This window comes from Hemiscyllium ocellatum, chromosome 3 (genome assembly GCF_020745735.1).
Source record: "Hemiscyllium ocellatum isolate sHemOce1 chromosome 3, sHemOce1.pat.X.cur, whole genome shotgun sequence".
NCBI lineage: Eukaryota > Metazoa > Chordata > Chondrichthyes > Orectolobiformes > Hemiscylliidae > Hemiscyllium > Hemiscyllium ocellatum.
In genome coordinates, this window is record NC_083403.1 from 135,359,834 (window position 1) to 135,372,802 (window position 12,969).

The following is a 12,969-nucleotide window of genomic DNA, read 5'->3' on the forward strand; positions in this document are numbered from 1 at the left end:
ACTCTAAATTGAAGCAGCTATTAATCAAAAATATAATAGGCAAATGAACCAGGGTTTAGTTTCAATTTAGAAATACATTCATCTGAAATGATAGAAAGAATGGCTACTGGCCCTGTGACAGGAGGATCTATCTTCACAACCCTGCAAGAGAGGAAAGCTACACGAATGAACCCTACAAAAGAACCGACCAGATCACAGCTTGAGGAAGGCAAACCTTTTGATCAGTTCCTTGAAATATAAGCTGCAGGAAGCTAGAACATTTTGATGGACTTCAAACTCTTTGCCTTCAACAGTTATTTTCAGGTCTGTAAACTCTTTCGCTCTGCGCTGCTGGTTCAACTCCTTCAACATTTCTGCAGAACAGAGAAGACAGACATTGCCAGGGTTCCGATGACGAAATTTTCGAATAAAAGAGACAGATACCTGGTGAACTCTAGCTGAGTCGCACATGTTGACATTTGTATACAACACACAGTTGATAAAAAAAAACATTGCCACAATGTAAAACAAAAAGCACACAGCATTGGCTTTAATAAATGAAAGTATAAAACGATAGCCTCACGAGTCTTTAAGGGTCAAAAACACTTCTCATCAACAAAATGAAAGCAACTTGTGTATAACCACGGAAAGACAAGAGAAGAAAATGAAATAATCAAAACATTTCTAACACCTGCTAACCGATAATATAGCTTCCCTCCCAAAACATATTGAATATCTTAATTTTGGAACTTACTGTAGCACTGAAAACATGGCAATAGTACGCTGCAAATGAAAGACACTAAGAGCTCAATTGGTTAAAGCAAAATGTACCTGGAGGAACAAGATTCATTTATTAAAAATGATAAACTCACTGCTAATTTATAAAACTGGCAAGTAACATATGCTTTTCCAAATTCTTTCACCATTTTTGTCATATGCCAAATATTTTGAAAGAGAACAACTTTAACATCTAAATACAATGGTTTATTGACCTACTTTGAAATGAACGCAAAACAAACTGGTTTGAATTTCGACGAGTTACTTGTCAGATTTTTTACTATTAAAAGTTTGGTTTTTAGATTGCAATAAAACGACATTGGTCTAATACAGCCTTGTAGATAGAAGTTCTATAATACAAAACAATTGCCAGACATCTCTTTATTCATTGTTTTCATAATGTAGTATAATTTCAATTATTGCAATTTATTGTATGCTGAAAAGTACCTAAAGCAGCCAGATTGATGAATTGGAGCAAACTTTTTAGTCATGATTGTGAAATTGATGAAGAAAAGGTTTTCCCACTGTTATGGACATGGAAAATTAGTACAAAACTTAGCCAGTAAGGAACTCCAATTTATTTTAGGAGAACATAAAAGTTATTATATCATATATAATGGGGAAACTCTTAGTGGTTGCACATGGTACTAAAATAGATTTTTTTTCCAATTTTGAGTTTTATCTGTGTTGCTACCAATGTTCTTAAAATCCCATTACAGTGAAGGAAAGGGGTGAAAAGACAATGCTTACTTTGGGACGACCTTGAAGTATAAAAGCTTGAACAAAATAAACATGAACAATATTTCTGAGGCAACTAAATTCTCTTTGGTCTGGATTCCATGGCAATATTGAAACTGATCTCAAAATAAATATGCCCAGGAAAACAATCTCTGTGGTGTGGATGTTTTCTTTCTCAATATTATTTTTTTTTCTGGCAGCAAGTTCAGAGGATGCCCAGACTTCCAACAACAATTCTATCATTAAGCAGGGAAAACAATCAATCACTCTGAGGTATTCTAATAGACAGCAAACTAGAAAGTAAAATATTGTGGTGCGCTTTTCCCATTGGAGGTAATGTAGATCTCCTCCTAGTTGTCTCGATGCAACCATAATTAAAAACATCTCCCACCCCAGTTAGACTCTCTTCTGTTGGGCAGGAGATATCAAAGTGTGAATACGCGTATGAACAGATTCAAGAACAGCTTCTTCCCTGCTGTTGCCAGATTTTTGAACCAACCTCTCAAATGCTGACCTCTCTCTCTCTGCACTTTCTCTGTGGCTGTAAGACTGCATTCTGCACTTTGTTCTGCTACCCTGATGCACTTTGCCTGTAGACCATGTAAAACAACACTTTTCACTGTATCTAAGTATATGTGACAATAAAAAAAAACAAATCAAAGATAGCAGCCCTGACCGATGTGGTCAATATTAAGTTCCACCCATCTGTCCATCAAAGTTGTTGCCCATATTTCACTTACTATCTATATTTAGCATGATTCAATACAAGAACATATTAGAGCTGAATTTCAAGTTTCAAACCCTCCTTTCGACACGCTCCTTTTTCCTGTTTTTAGCAGCATTATGACCTTTGGTGCACACAAATACCTATGAAAGTGTTTGCTTGTTTTTTTTCAGAAACACATCTGAATGCTCTTAGCCTCAAAGTTCTCCACTGTCTTTAATTGTACCCCAGGGATTATCTAATCAGGTTCATAGAGGTTAATTGGTCAGGATTTAACTTACTATTTTCTTTCAAAAGTTTTATTGAACCGATTTTTCTAATCGACCTGTTCAGAGATTTTATTGCACATCTCTGGAGCAGGTGGGACTTGAACACAGACCTCTCAGTCCAGTGTCACTACCGCTACACCACTATAACAGTGGAAGACTTAATGAATACAAGGTGTTCTCTTAGAACACAAGAAGCCCAACTGATGAGCAGCAACATGTATCTATTGAATTCAATTTGCAACTAAAGCTGTGATTTGAACTTATGCTTGTGTGCATATCTATGGAGATACTTAATATTGAAGTCAACATTGTCATCCCAGTGTTTTGTAGAGGTTGTGTCATCACAGATCTCATTAAAAATTACACATGGATAATATGTGAACATTTTAATGATTAGAATAACATTTTTCACTGACTTAGCTTTGAATATCACATTGAAAATTGAGTATTTATTTATTGTCTGACTCCTTCACACTTTGTACTTTCTGCTATCTACGATTTTTGAGGTATTGTGATTTCAGGAAAGCAGTATTTCATTACCTCAATAACAGATTATTATTTTAGCAGTCATCCATCTCCTTTGACAATGGTCTGCACCACGACAATCAATGTTGTCTAATGTGGCTGAGGGGTCTCACTCTGGCATGCTCGGCTCTGTAGCATTTGCTATGATAGTTTATTCCCACGTTATGTGACATGTGAAGATACTTCTACTATTATTTTTCACTTGCAGTTTCTTCCAGGGTTATAATAATGTCTCCTATCTATTGACAGCGAATGAGCAGAGTCTAGGTTAGAGTGATGCGGAAAAACATAGCGGGTCAGGCAGCATCCGAGCAGCAGGAAAATCGACGTTTCGGGCAAAAGCCCTTCATCAGGAATAGAGGCAGGGTGCCTGCAGAGTGGAGAGATAAATGAGGCGGGGGTGGGGTGGGGCTACATTCTCCCCACCTGAACCTCGCTCTTATTTATCTGTCCACTCTAAAGGCACCCTGCCTCTATTCCTGATAAAGGGCTTTTGCCTGAAACATCGATTTTCCTGCTCCTCGGATGCTGCCTGACCCCCTATGCTTTTCCGCACCACTCTAATCTAGACTCTGGCTTCCAGCATCTACAGTCATTGTTTTTATCTACACAATGGGCAGCATTTACTTGAAACTACCAGAGCAAGCATCTGGGGAGGGTGGGGGAGAGTTATGTGGGAGTGCCCTCAGCATTGTAAAAATGTCCCTAATTAAACTGGAGTTGGGATTGGTCCAACAGGCAGTTGAATGTCACTCAGAGGTATTTGACACCAATTATACCTGTTACATTACTAGCCAGTTTCAGACGGCTGTTGTGGTGCAGTGGTAGTGCCCTATCTCTGAGACAGGAGGCTTGGTTTCAAATTCCATCTGCATCAGAGTTGTGTCACAACATTGCTAAACGAGTTGATTAAATAATATCCATTGCATACATTCTGTACATTTAAGACAAATATATGTAGTATAATGTACTGTTCTGGTATAAAGGTATACAATGTTCAGCCACTCTCTGTGCATTGGAGTCAGTATGCTGTCTTCAGTCAGACCACCATGTGCATGTGGTATATATTGATATCAGGAGGCACAACAACCAGTCTATGTAAGCAGTATTGTTAATAAATGCCAACACATATGTCTCAACAACAACCCAGTCTTCCTGATATATATTACATGAGTGCATTGATAGGGAAACATTCAGAATCTATCATTCTGCAGGTTACTTGACCCAAGAAATTATCTCAAGCCCTGGACCCACCCATGCTCAGTGGTGCCTCATGAAGTTCACAGATACACAAAGACTGCCCAGCAAACACTGTGGCCCCATGGAGAGTGGAGCACGTCCAATGTTAATAGGCACTCAGTGGGTCAAGGGGCCCAGCTTTGGGAAGAAGTGCACTGAATGTCACCTTTCAGCCGTTGTCTCCTATTCCCCTGCACCCCCATTCCATTGGTCCATTCTCCTCCACTTGTGTATTTTAGTGACACAGCAATGATCCTCAGGCTGATTTTTCCTGATGAAGGGCTCCAGCCCAAAATGTTAATTTTCCTGCTCCTCAGATGCTGTCTGACCTACTGTGTTTTTCCAGCAACACACTCTCAACTCTGATCTCCAGCATCTGCAGACCTCACTGTCTTCTAGTTGATTTTAACCTTACTGCGAAGCCTCTCTCAAGGATGCTTACCTTGATGAAGTTCTCCTCCTCTCTCTACAAAGATCTCAGTGAGTCCCTCTCTCACTGTACACCCCCCCCCCCCCCCAAAGTCCTCTCCTCAGGCTGTGCAGCTGAGTGTTATGTGGAGCAGCCACAGCTCCCAATCATGGTGTTAACAATGAGGAACGGTCAGCATCCAATTGTCCCTGGAGCTGTGAGGCAAATGTGCTAACCGCTGAGCCACCATGCTGTCCTTCTCATTGCTAGAAATAAATCTTGGTGAACGCAACGCCCAAATCAAAGATTATTTCCCACTCAATCATCTTTCCAAGAGTGAAATATATATTTCGAGAATACCATCAAATGTTAAGATTTTAAAATATACTGGCCCTTCTCTGAAGTTTGGTAGCTCTAAGTCCTTGTGAAAACAAAAACTGAAGGCAAAACTAGTCACTGTACCTTATGTATGGTTAACGTTTATCTAATTTTACAGAAATTTCAGGCACTGTTAATGAGTTTTCCAAGCTTCTTACTAGGTATAGTCTATGGAGAGACACCAATTAGTTTCAATGCTCTCTTCTGACTATGAGAGTGTCATAACAGCTGGAACACAAAACAATACAATCTGTCCAGCTCAGTGAGCAAACCTATATCCAGAACCCCAAACTGAGCTATAAATCTTCTCAAAACTCGTTAACAACCTGTCACTCATTGAGAGAGATCAGAGGTATCTTTCTGATCACAGTTAAGAACACACTTCAACATATGATTAATTGTTTTATTTTGTGGTTGCACACTCATGAACAGGTTTACAAATCAATAAACTTTATTCATATCATGAGTTAACATTTTGATCTCAACTGTGTAAGAATGCAGCTTTGCTCAAAATGAACGTTGAGCATTGCAGTAAAAGACCACCTATTCCATCTTAACTTTGCTTTCACAGGATACTTGGTGGTTGAATGGTTATCAGAACCAATAAAATAATTTGTCACACCATTTGCTGATCATGGAAATTGGCATTTGCAAGAAGGTCATCCTCCAAAATTAATGTCCTAAAATAAACTGCAGGCGTCTCTCCAGAAAGCATGATGGAGTGCAGTATGGCTGGGATCACAGCAGAACAGGAAATGCACACATTTTATATGGGGAAATGGGGTGCAGAAAATCTAAGTCAGTGTCCTGCATAGTATTTTGGTAATTTCAACACCTACTGATCTCCATTTCAAGACCTCCAGACAGTTGGTCATCTTTTAAAGAAGTGTTATCACACACATCTTCACATATTTCTGCTGAGCATCCATTCCCACACTCACAACTCAGTGGAAAATGCAATCTAAAAAGACATTAGTTTGGGCACACATAATTATGCTGCCATGGACTTAGCTGATCCTGCTCCATCAGGTCTTTCTTTACAGTTTTCACGTTATATACATTGACACAATAAACTCTGTCTTGCTAAACCAACCAAGAAAAAAGTACATGGCATTTACAGTACAAAAACCATTTTCTGCTGAAAATGGTTTAAAAAGATTTCCAGAAACACCACAACATGCTAATCTATCCCGGATACATCAATGACCTGCTGTTGCTCACTGAATAGCTTCTATTTAATTCCAGCAGAAGGGACAGAGTTAACATACATCACTTTCCCTCCCAATTAAATGCCCTTCCTGCCAACAAGTTCAGAACCAGAGAGAGAATACTCTGTCTTATATTACATATTAAGGGGTAAATGTAGGGGTATGGGTGGGTTGCACTTCGGCGGGTCGGTGTGGACTTGTTGGGCCGAAGGGCCTGTTTCCACACTGTAAATAATCTAATATTGATACCAAAATGAAAGGAAGTGACAATTATACCAACGTTTTTCCCCCTGAAATTAACAGCAAGGAGACAAATAACCTAAACACCCATCACGAGCGATAACGGAGCTGATAATCCATGAGTGATGACATCTGTTGTTTCTGACCGGTTCTGCTGACAATTTAATTTTATTTTAGGCAACAATAAATTGCAGCAGACATGCTCATTATTTTACAACTGAAGTAATTGGTCGGACCCCAGTTCATCATTTGGGCTGAAAGTGGAATAATCAGCCGTTGATTTTCGGTGGCCAAGCTTACTTCTATAGTACAGAGGTGCACAATAAGTCATTTCATCGGAAAATGATCACATTCCTGTGCAATATTATTATAACAACAAGTGCATTTTCCTGGGAAAACTGCTTCTGTAAGTCCTCTGAGCAGTGGCAATCACAGCCTGATTATCACTTTGCTCCTATTTATTTCCGTGACAACTGAACTGCAAATTCCTGACTGATTGGTGAAGGGTCACTGGGAGAAGTCAGGCCATGCCTCTTTTGATGGCCATAGCTGACATATTCTGTAAAGATCATAGGTTCCCCAATCTTTTCTTTTTAATTGTTGAATTTTCAGCTCTGCTTCACTGTAGAAAATGCGGTTTTCAGAAATAATATCTGGCAATTATTAACTATCAGGGAATGGGAACTTCTAAATGAAATGACTTGCAATGCAGGGTTTACCAATCTTCGGATAAACGCTCCGAGACTGAGGGAGGACCTGTGGGTTTAAGAATGCATTTGAAAATGCACAAGGTATCCCACTGACGGCATGATCACATCTCCCTCATTCCTTTTCAGACTTCACCCTCCTTCCTCACCTCCCTTCTTCATCCGAGTCTTCAACTCCTCTCTCATTCCCTTTCAGTCTTCACCCCCCTTCCTCACCTCTTTCCCTCATTCCTGACAGTCTTCATCCCCTCCCTCATTCCTGACAGTCTTTACCTCACTCCTTCATCTGCCAAAAGTCTGTGCCCCCTCCTCCACTCCCAACACATTTCATCCCCCTCCCTCACCTCTCAACAGTCTTCACACCTCCATCCCCTAATGGTCTTCACCTCCTCCTTCATTCCTAACAGTCTTCATCCTCTCTCTCACCCCCAGTCTTCACCCTATCACCTCACTGCCCGTTAGTGTTCAACCCCCCACTCCTTCACCCACCAACAGTCTTCATCCCCCTCCCTCATTCCAGAAAATCTTCACCTCCCCCTTGCACCCTGATTGTGGTTCCTCAAATATTCCAGAATGCATTAATATTTGGAAGTGAAAGATTGAGGCTCATGGACTGATAATCTGGATTCCCTACTGCCATGATGTTCTTCATGATGTTGGATTTATCCCAATTCAACATGAATGGATGATTGTTCTACAATGAGACAAGATTCCTGTGGTTCCTCCAAGCAACTCTCTCTGTTGGATGGACAATATACAATTACTACTGCAGATTACACTGACGACTGAATGACTGTACTCATTTCAATGGTGGCCCGTTGGCCCAAGTGTGGCAACTGTCTTGCACACCACATCTATTACAGAGAGTAGTCTACTGCTCCTGATTAGACTGCCCCTTGTTACAAAGACTCAACTGTGGAGCCAGGCTCTTTCGTGGCACAGGCCGTTGAGTCTTCACTTTTCTCTGCAGCAGTTATGATGGTGATTTGTCACACTGAGCTGAAAATGTGTTGCTGGTTAAAGCACAGCAGGTTAGGCAGCATCCAAGGAACAGGAAATTCGACGTTTCGGGCCAGAGCCCTTCACACATTTTCAGCTCTGATCTCCAGCATCTGCAGACCTCACTTTTTACTGATATGTCACACTGCAGTGGGATGGTCCAGTATTGGAACAAGGCTGTTGAGAAGTCAGTGTTTGCCTTCAAAAGAGATTTGATTGCCTGGGCTGTCTACTTAACTTCCCCATTGAGTATTCTCTCAGATCTGGTTACATGTTCAACTCAAGGAAATGGTTGCAAACTGGCAGACAGATTTGTTAGCAAACTACATGTGTGTAGCAAACACTTCAGACAAGACCCCGACAAGTACATCTATGGTGGAATATTTAACCTTTCTACCTCAACCACTGTGAAAAACAGTCAACAACAATGAGGTAAGGCTGTCTGTCAAATAAAATATTTTTATATAGGTCAGTTCACATTTGTTCCTATGCGTTGGTGGGGAAATTAATAAGGCTGGCATGGACTGAGGATCTGTTCTGTGCTATATGACTCTGTGACTCTCTCTATTCAGGTTGTGAGTAACACACAAGTTACACAGTTAGCTATGAGATGCTCAATCTCCTTTGAAATCCCAACATGTTAAGCAGATAATCACACCCTAACTCTGTAGTTACCCTTGGCCAATTTGGAATGACCAACCTCTTATCAAACACCACGAGTTTATCTGTAATGATGAAATGCTCTTGATGCTAAAGATTTCATGGTGAACCCACCAGGTGTTTGACGTGACGAACCTTTGACGCAATATCAGCCTGTTCTTAATCTTCCTTTTGTTCCAACTGAAATTCAGCAGATATCCTGATAAAGAATTACATTCAGACTTTCTAATATCTGACATCCTTTATGTTGCAGTACACAATGTTTCATCATGTCTCCTAGACATCGCTGTTTCATGTCTGCAGTTTGTAACTTCTGTTTAGAGTTATAGAGATGTACAGCACAGAAACAGACCCTTCGATCCAACTCGTTCATGCTGATCAGATATCCTATATTAATCTAGTCCCATTTGCCAGCACTTAGCCTATATCTCTTTAAACCCTTCCTGTTCTTATACTCATCTAGATGCCTTTTAAATGTTATAATTGTACCAGCCTCTTGCCACTTCCTCTGGCAACTCATACACCATCCTCTGCGTGAACAAGTTGCCCCTTGGGACCCTTATAAACTTTTCCCCTCTCACCTTAAACACATGCCCTCTAGTTTTGGACTCTTCCATCCCAGGGAAAAGATCTTGTCTATTTACCCTATCCATGCCCCTCATGATTTTATAAACATCTATAAGGCCTCCCCTCAGCCTCTGATGCTCCATGGAAAACAGCCCCAGTCTGTTCAGTCTCTCCCTATAGCTGAAACACTCCAACCATGGCAACATCCTTGTAATCTTCAGCTATGGTGTTTACATAGATAGAACAGTGACACTCAACTTTTTCAAGTTTAAAACTAATGGAATCTCCACTTGATGTCCATTCTGTCAAATTCTGTAAAACTGGTAAGATCATCAATTTACCCGAGGCATCCCTCAGGTAACTTTCTTATTGGAGGCATTTAATTCAACATGGGCATATTTTCTAAAGGAAGAAGCAATCATCCTCACTAACCTCCTTTGCAAGAGCAAGCATTTGGCTTTTGGTTACCCTGAAACTGTATTCTACTTGAGAACATCTTCCAAAAATGATCTATATTTTAAGGTGTAGCATTGTTTTGTCAGAGCCAAGTAAAATTTGTGCTAATGAGGGGTTTTTGTTCCACAGCATTGACATAGACTCCTAGTGTCTGCTGTTTGGCCAACCCTTTCTGTTGGCTTGTCATGTGTGTCTGTGGAGTATTTGTACCTTATTAGGTGGACAGGTTCTCTTGACCTTCTCTGGTAAGGGATGCTCATCTTCCTGGTTTCTGCTTCCATCCCAATTTGGGACACCTTTCTTCAAAGTCAAATCTTCTTTGGGTTGTAATTAATCTGACAGACTCATTGATAATCCCAACAGCATTTCTGTGTTCTATGAATTCTGTGTTCAAAACTCCACAGTCGCAATTCATTATTAATTTACAGAGCTCATTAAAGTCATAGTATGTGTATTCTCCTGGATGCCTAATTCTTCTGTGAAACCTTGCTCTTTCAAGAATTTTATTTGCCCTCAGGTTGAAGTAATTATCGAAAGCTGTTAGAACTTCTTCAAATCAGTATTTCCTTGTGTATTTTGCTGATGTATACTATCACCAGCTGTCGGAACTATTGAGTCCAACAGTGAATTTATTTGTTCAGTTTGATTTTGAAACAGTTCTCCATCTTTATGACTATTTTCTCCAAGGTGACTAATTTTGTGTTCAGCCTGTGTGTGGCATTAAATTTTCGTGGCAATATTATTTTGTCTGCCCTTTCTACTGAGCAATAAGCAACATTCCCTCGCATTTTATTCACCCTCCGAGTCCCGTCAGCAGCAGTGACTTTCAGATGTGAAAGTTAACGACATCAACTGTGTGCTCATGTCTATCCCTGGAATTCCTGGTCAATTCCTGGAATGGAGGGATTACCTTACACTGAAAGACTGAAGCGACTGGGCTTGTATACCCTTGAGTTTAGAAGACTGAGAGGGGATCTGATTGAGACATATAAGATTATGAAAGCATTGGACACTCTGGCAGCAGGAAACGTTTCCGCTGATGGGTGAGTGCTGAACCAGAGGACACAGCTTAAAAATACGGGGTAGACCATTTAGGACAGAGATGAGGAGAAACGTCTTCACCCAGAGAGTGGTGGCTGTGTGGAATGCTCTGCCCCAGAGGGCAGTGGAGGCCCAGTCTCTGAATTCATTTAAGAAAGAGTTGGATAGAGCTCTCAAAGATAGTGGAATCAAGGGTTATGGAGATAAGGCAGGAAGCGGATACTGATTAGGAATGATCAGCCATGATCATATTGAATGGCGGTGCAGGCTTGAAGGGCTGAATGGCCTACTCCTGCACCTATTGTCTATTATCAGGCGTGGTAGAAGGGAATGTTGTGATTAGTTAGTCTGATTAGTTTTAAACTGTTTTAAATTCGTAAGAATCTAAATGCTGATTTACTCTGTTTGACTCAAAGATTTAATGAATATGGAATAGGTAAATGCTGATGGCTCTAAAGTTTATAATGTTGCATTTATTAAATGGTCTTGTATTAAAGTCCCTTTAAAGATCACAAAACATCTGAATAGCTACACTGATGTATTTTATCTGCAGGTCTTTTGTACATTATTACAGGGATGTTATCTGTTTTTTCTCAATAAAGCTTACAATCATATTATAGCGATACTCTTGCCTCATCTGCTTACGGGTGAATTATCTGTTATTTTTCTTACCAATATGACAGGGTTTTTTTAACCTTCTGTTTGTTTTTCCACCTTTAGCATCCAAGATGGAGATAGTTGCTACTTCTTCATGGACCAATTAAATGTTTTCCTGTCCTTCAGGGTCCGAAACACAAAGTTAAAATAGAATTCTGCAACTGCATCCCAAAATTGAGGTTTATGTCATGAATTGCCTGATAATATCAGAGTTTTTAAAATCTTTTCTCTTCAGCCTCTGTATTCAAAATATTTTAAGAAACAAGACCAGGAATAGACTGTTTGGTCATGGAGTCATAGAGATGTACAGCATGGAAACAGACCCTTCAGTCCAACCCGTCCATGCTGACCAGATATTTCAACCCAAACTAGGCCCACTTACCAGTACCCGGCCCATATCCCTCCAATCCCTTCCTATTCATATACCCATCCAAATGTCTTCTTAAATATTGCAGCTGTACCAGCCTCCACCACTTCCTCTGGCAGCTCATTCCGTACACGTACCACCATCTGTGTGAAAACGTTGCCCGGTAGTATCTTTTACATTTTTCCCCTCTCACCCTCAACCTATGCCCTCTAGTTCTGGAATCCCCGACCCCAGGGAAAAAAACTTTGCCTATTTACCCGATCCATGCCCCTCATAATTTTATAAACCTCTATAAGGTCAGCTCCGACGCTCCAGGGAAAACAGCCCCAGCCTGTTCAGCCTCTCCCTATAGCTCAAAGCCTCCAACCCTGGCAACATCCTTGTAAATCTTTCCTGAACCCTTTCAAGTTTCACAACATCTTTCCAATAGGAAGGAGACCAGGATTGCACGCAATTTTCCAACAGTGGCCAAACCAATGTCCTGTACAGCCACAACATGACCTCCCAACTCCTGTACTCAATACACTGACCAATAAAAAGGAAAGTATACCAAACACTGCCTTCACTATCCTATCTACCTGCGACTCCACTTTCAAGGAGCTATGAACCTGCACTCCAAGGTCTCTTTGTTCAGCAACACTCCCTAGGACCTTACCATTAAGTGTATAAGTCCTGCTAAGATTTGCTTCCCCAAAATGCAGCACCTCGCATTTATCTGAATTAAACTCCATCTGCATCTCTCAGCCCATTGGCCCATCTGGTCAAGATCCCATTGCAATCTGAGGTAACCCTCTTCGCTGTCCATGACACTTTCAATTTTGGTGTCATCTGCAAACTTACTAACTGTACCTCCTATGCTCGCACCCAAATCATTTATGTAAATGACAAAATGTAGAGAACCCAGCACCCATCCTTGTGGCACTCCGCTGGTCACAGGCTTCCAGTCTGAAAAACAACCCTTCACCACCACCCTGTCTCCTACCTTTGAGCCAGTTCTGTATCCAAATGGCTAGTTCTCCCTGTATTTTG

The 12,969-nt window shown here is 40.7% G+C and overlaps 1 protein-coding gene across 4 annotated transcripts in view; it reads right to left on the reverse strand.

Annotated features, from left to right (window-relative positions):
- Nucleotides 1–12,969, reverse strand: part of LOC132808061 (kelch-like protein 29) — a 231,874-nt gene that overhangs the window by 97,045 nt on the left and 121,860 nt on the right. For all 4 annotated transcript variants that reach the window (XM_060821981.1, XM_060821975.1, XM_060821987.1 and 1 more), the window contains one exon: nt 215–353. In XM_060821981.1, coding sequence (XP_060677964.1) covers nt 215–353 — 139 coding nt within the window. The remainder of the gene's footprint in view (nt 1–214; nt 354–12,969) is intronic.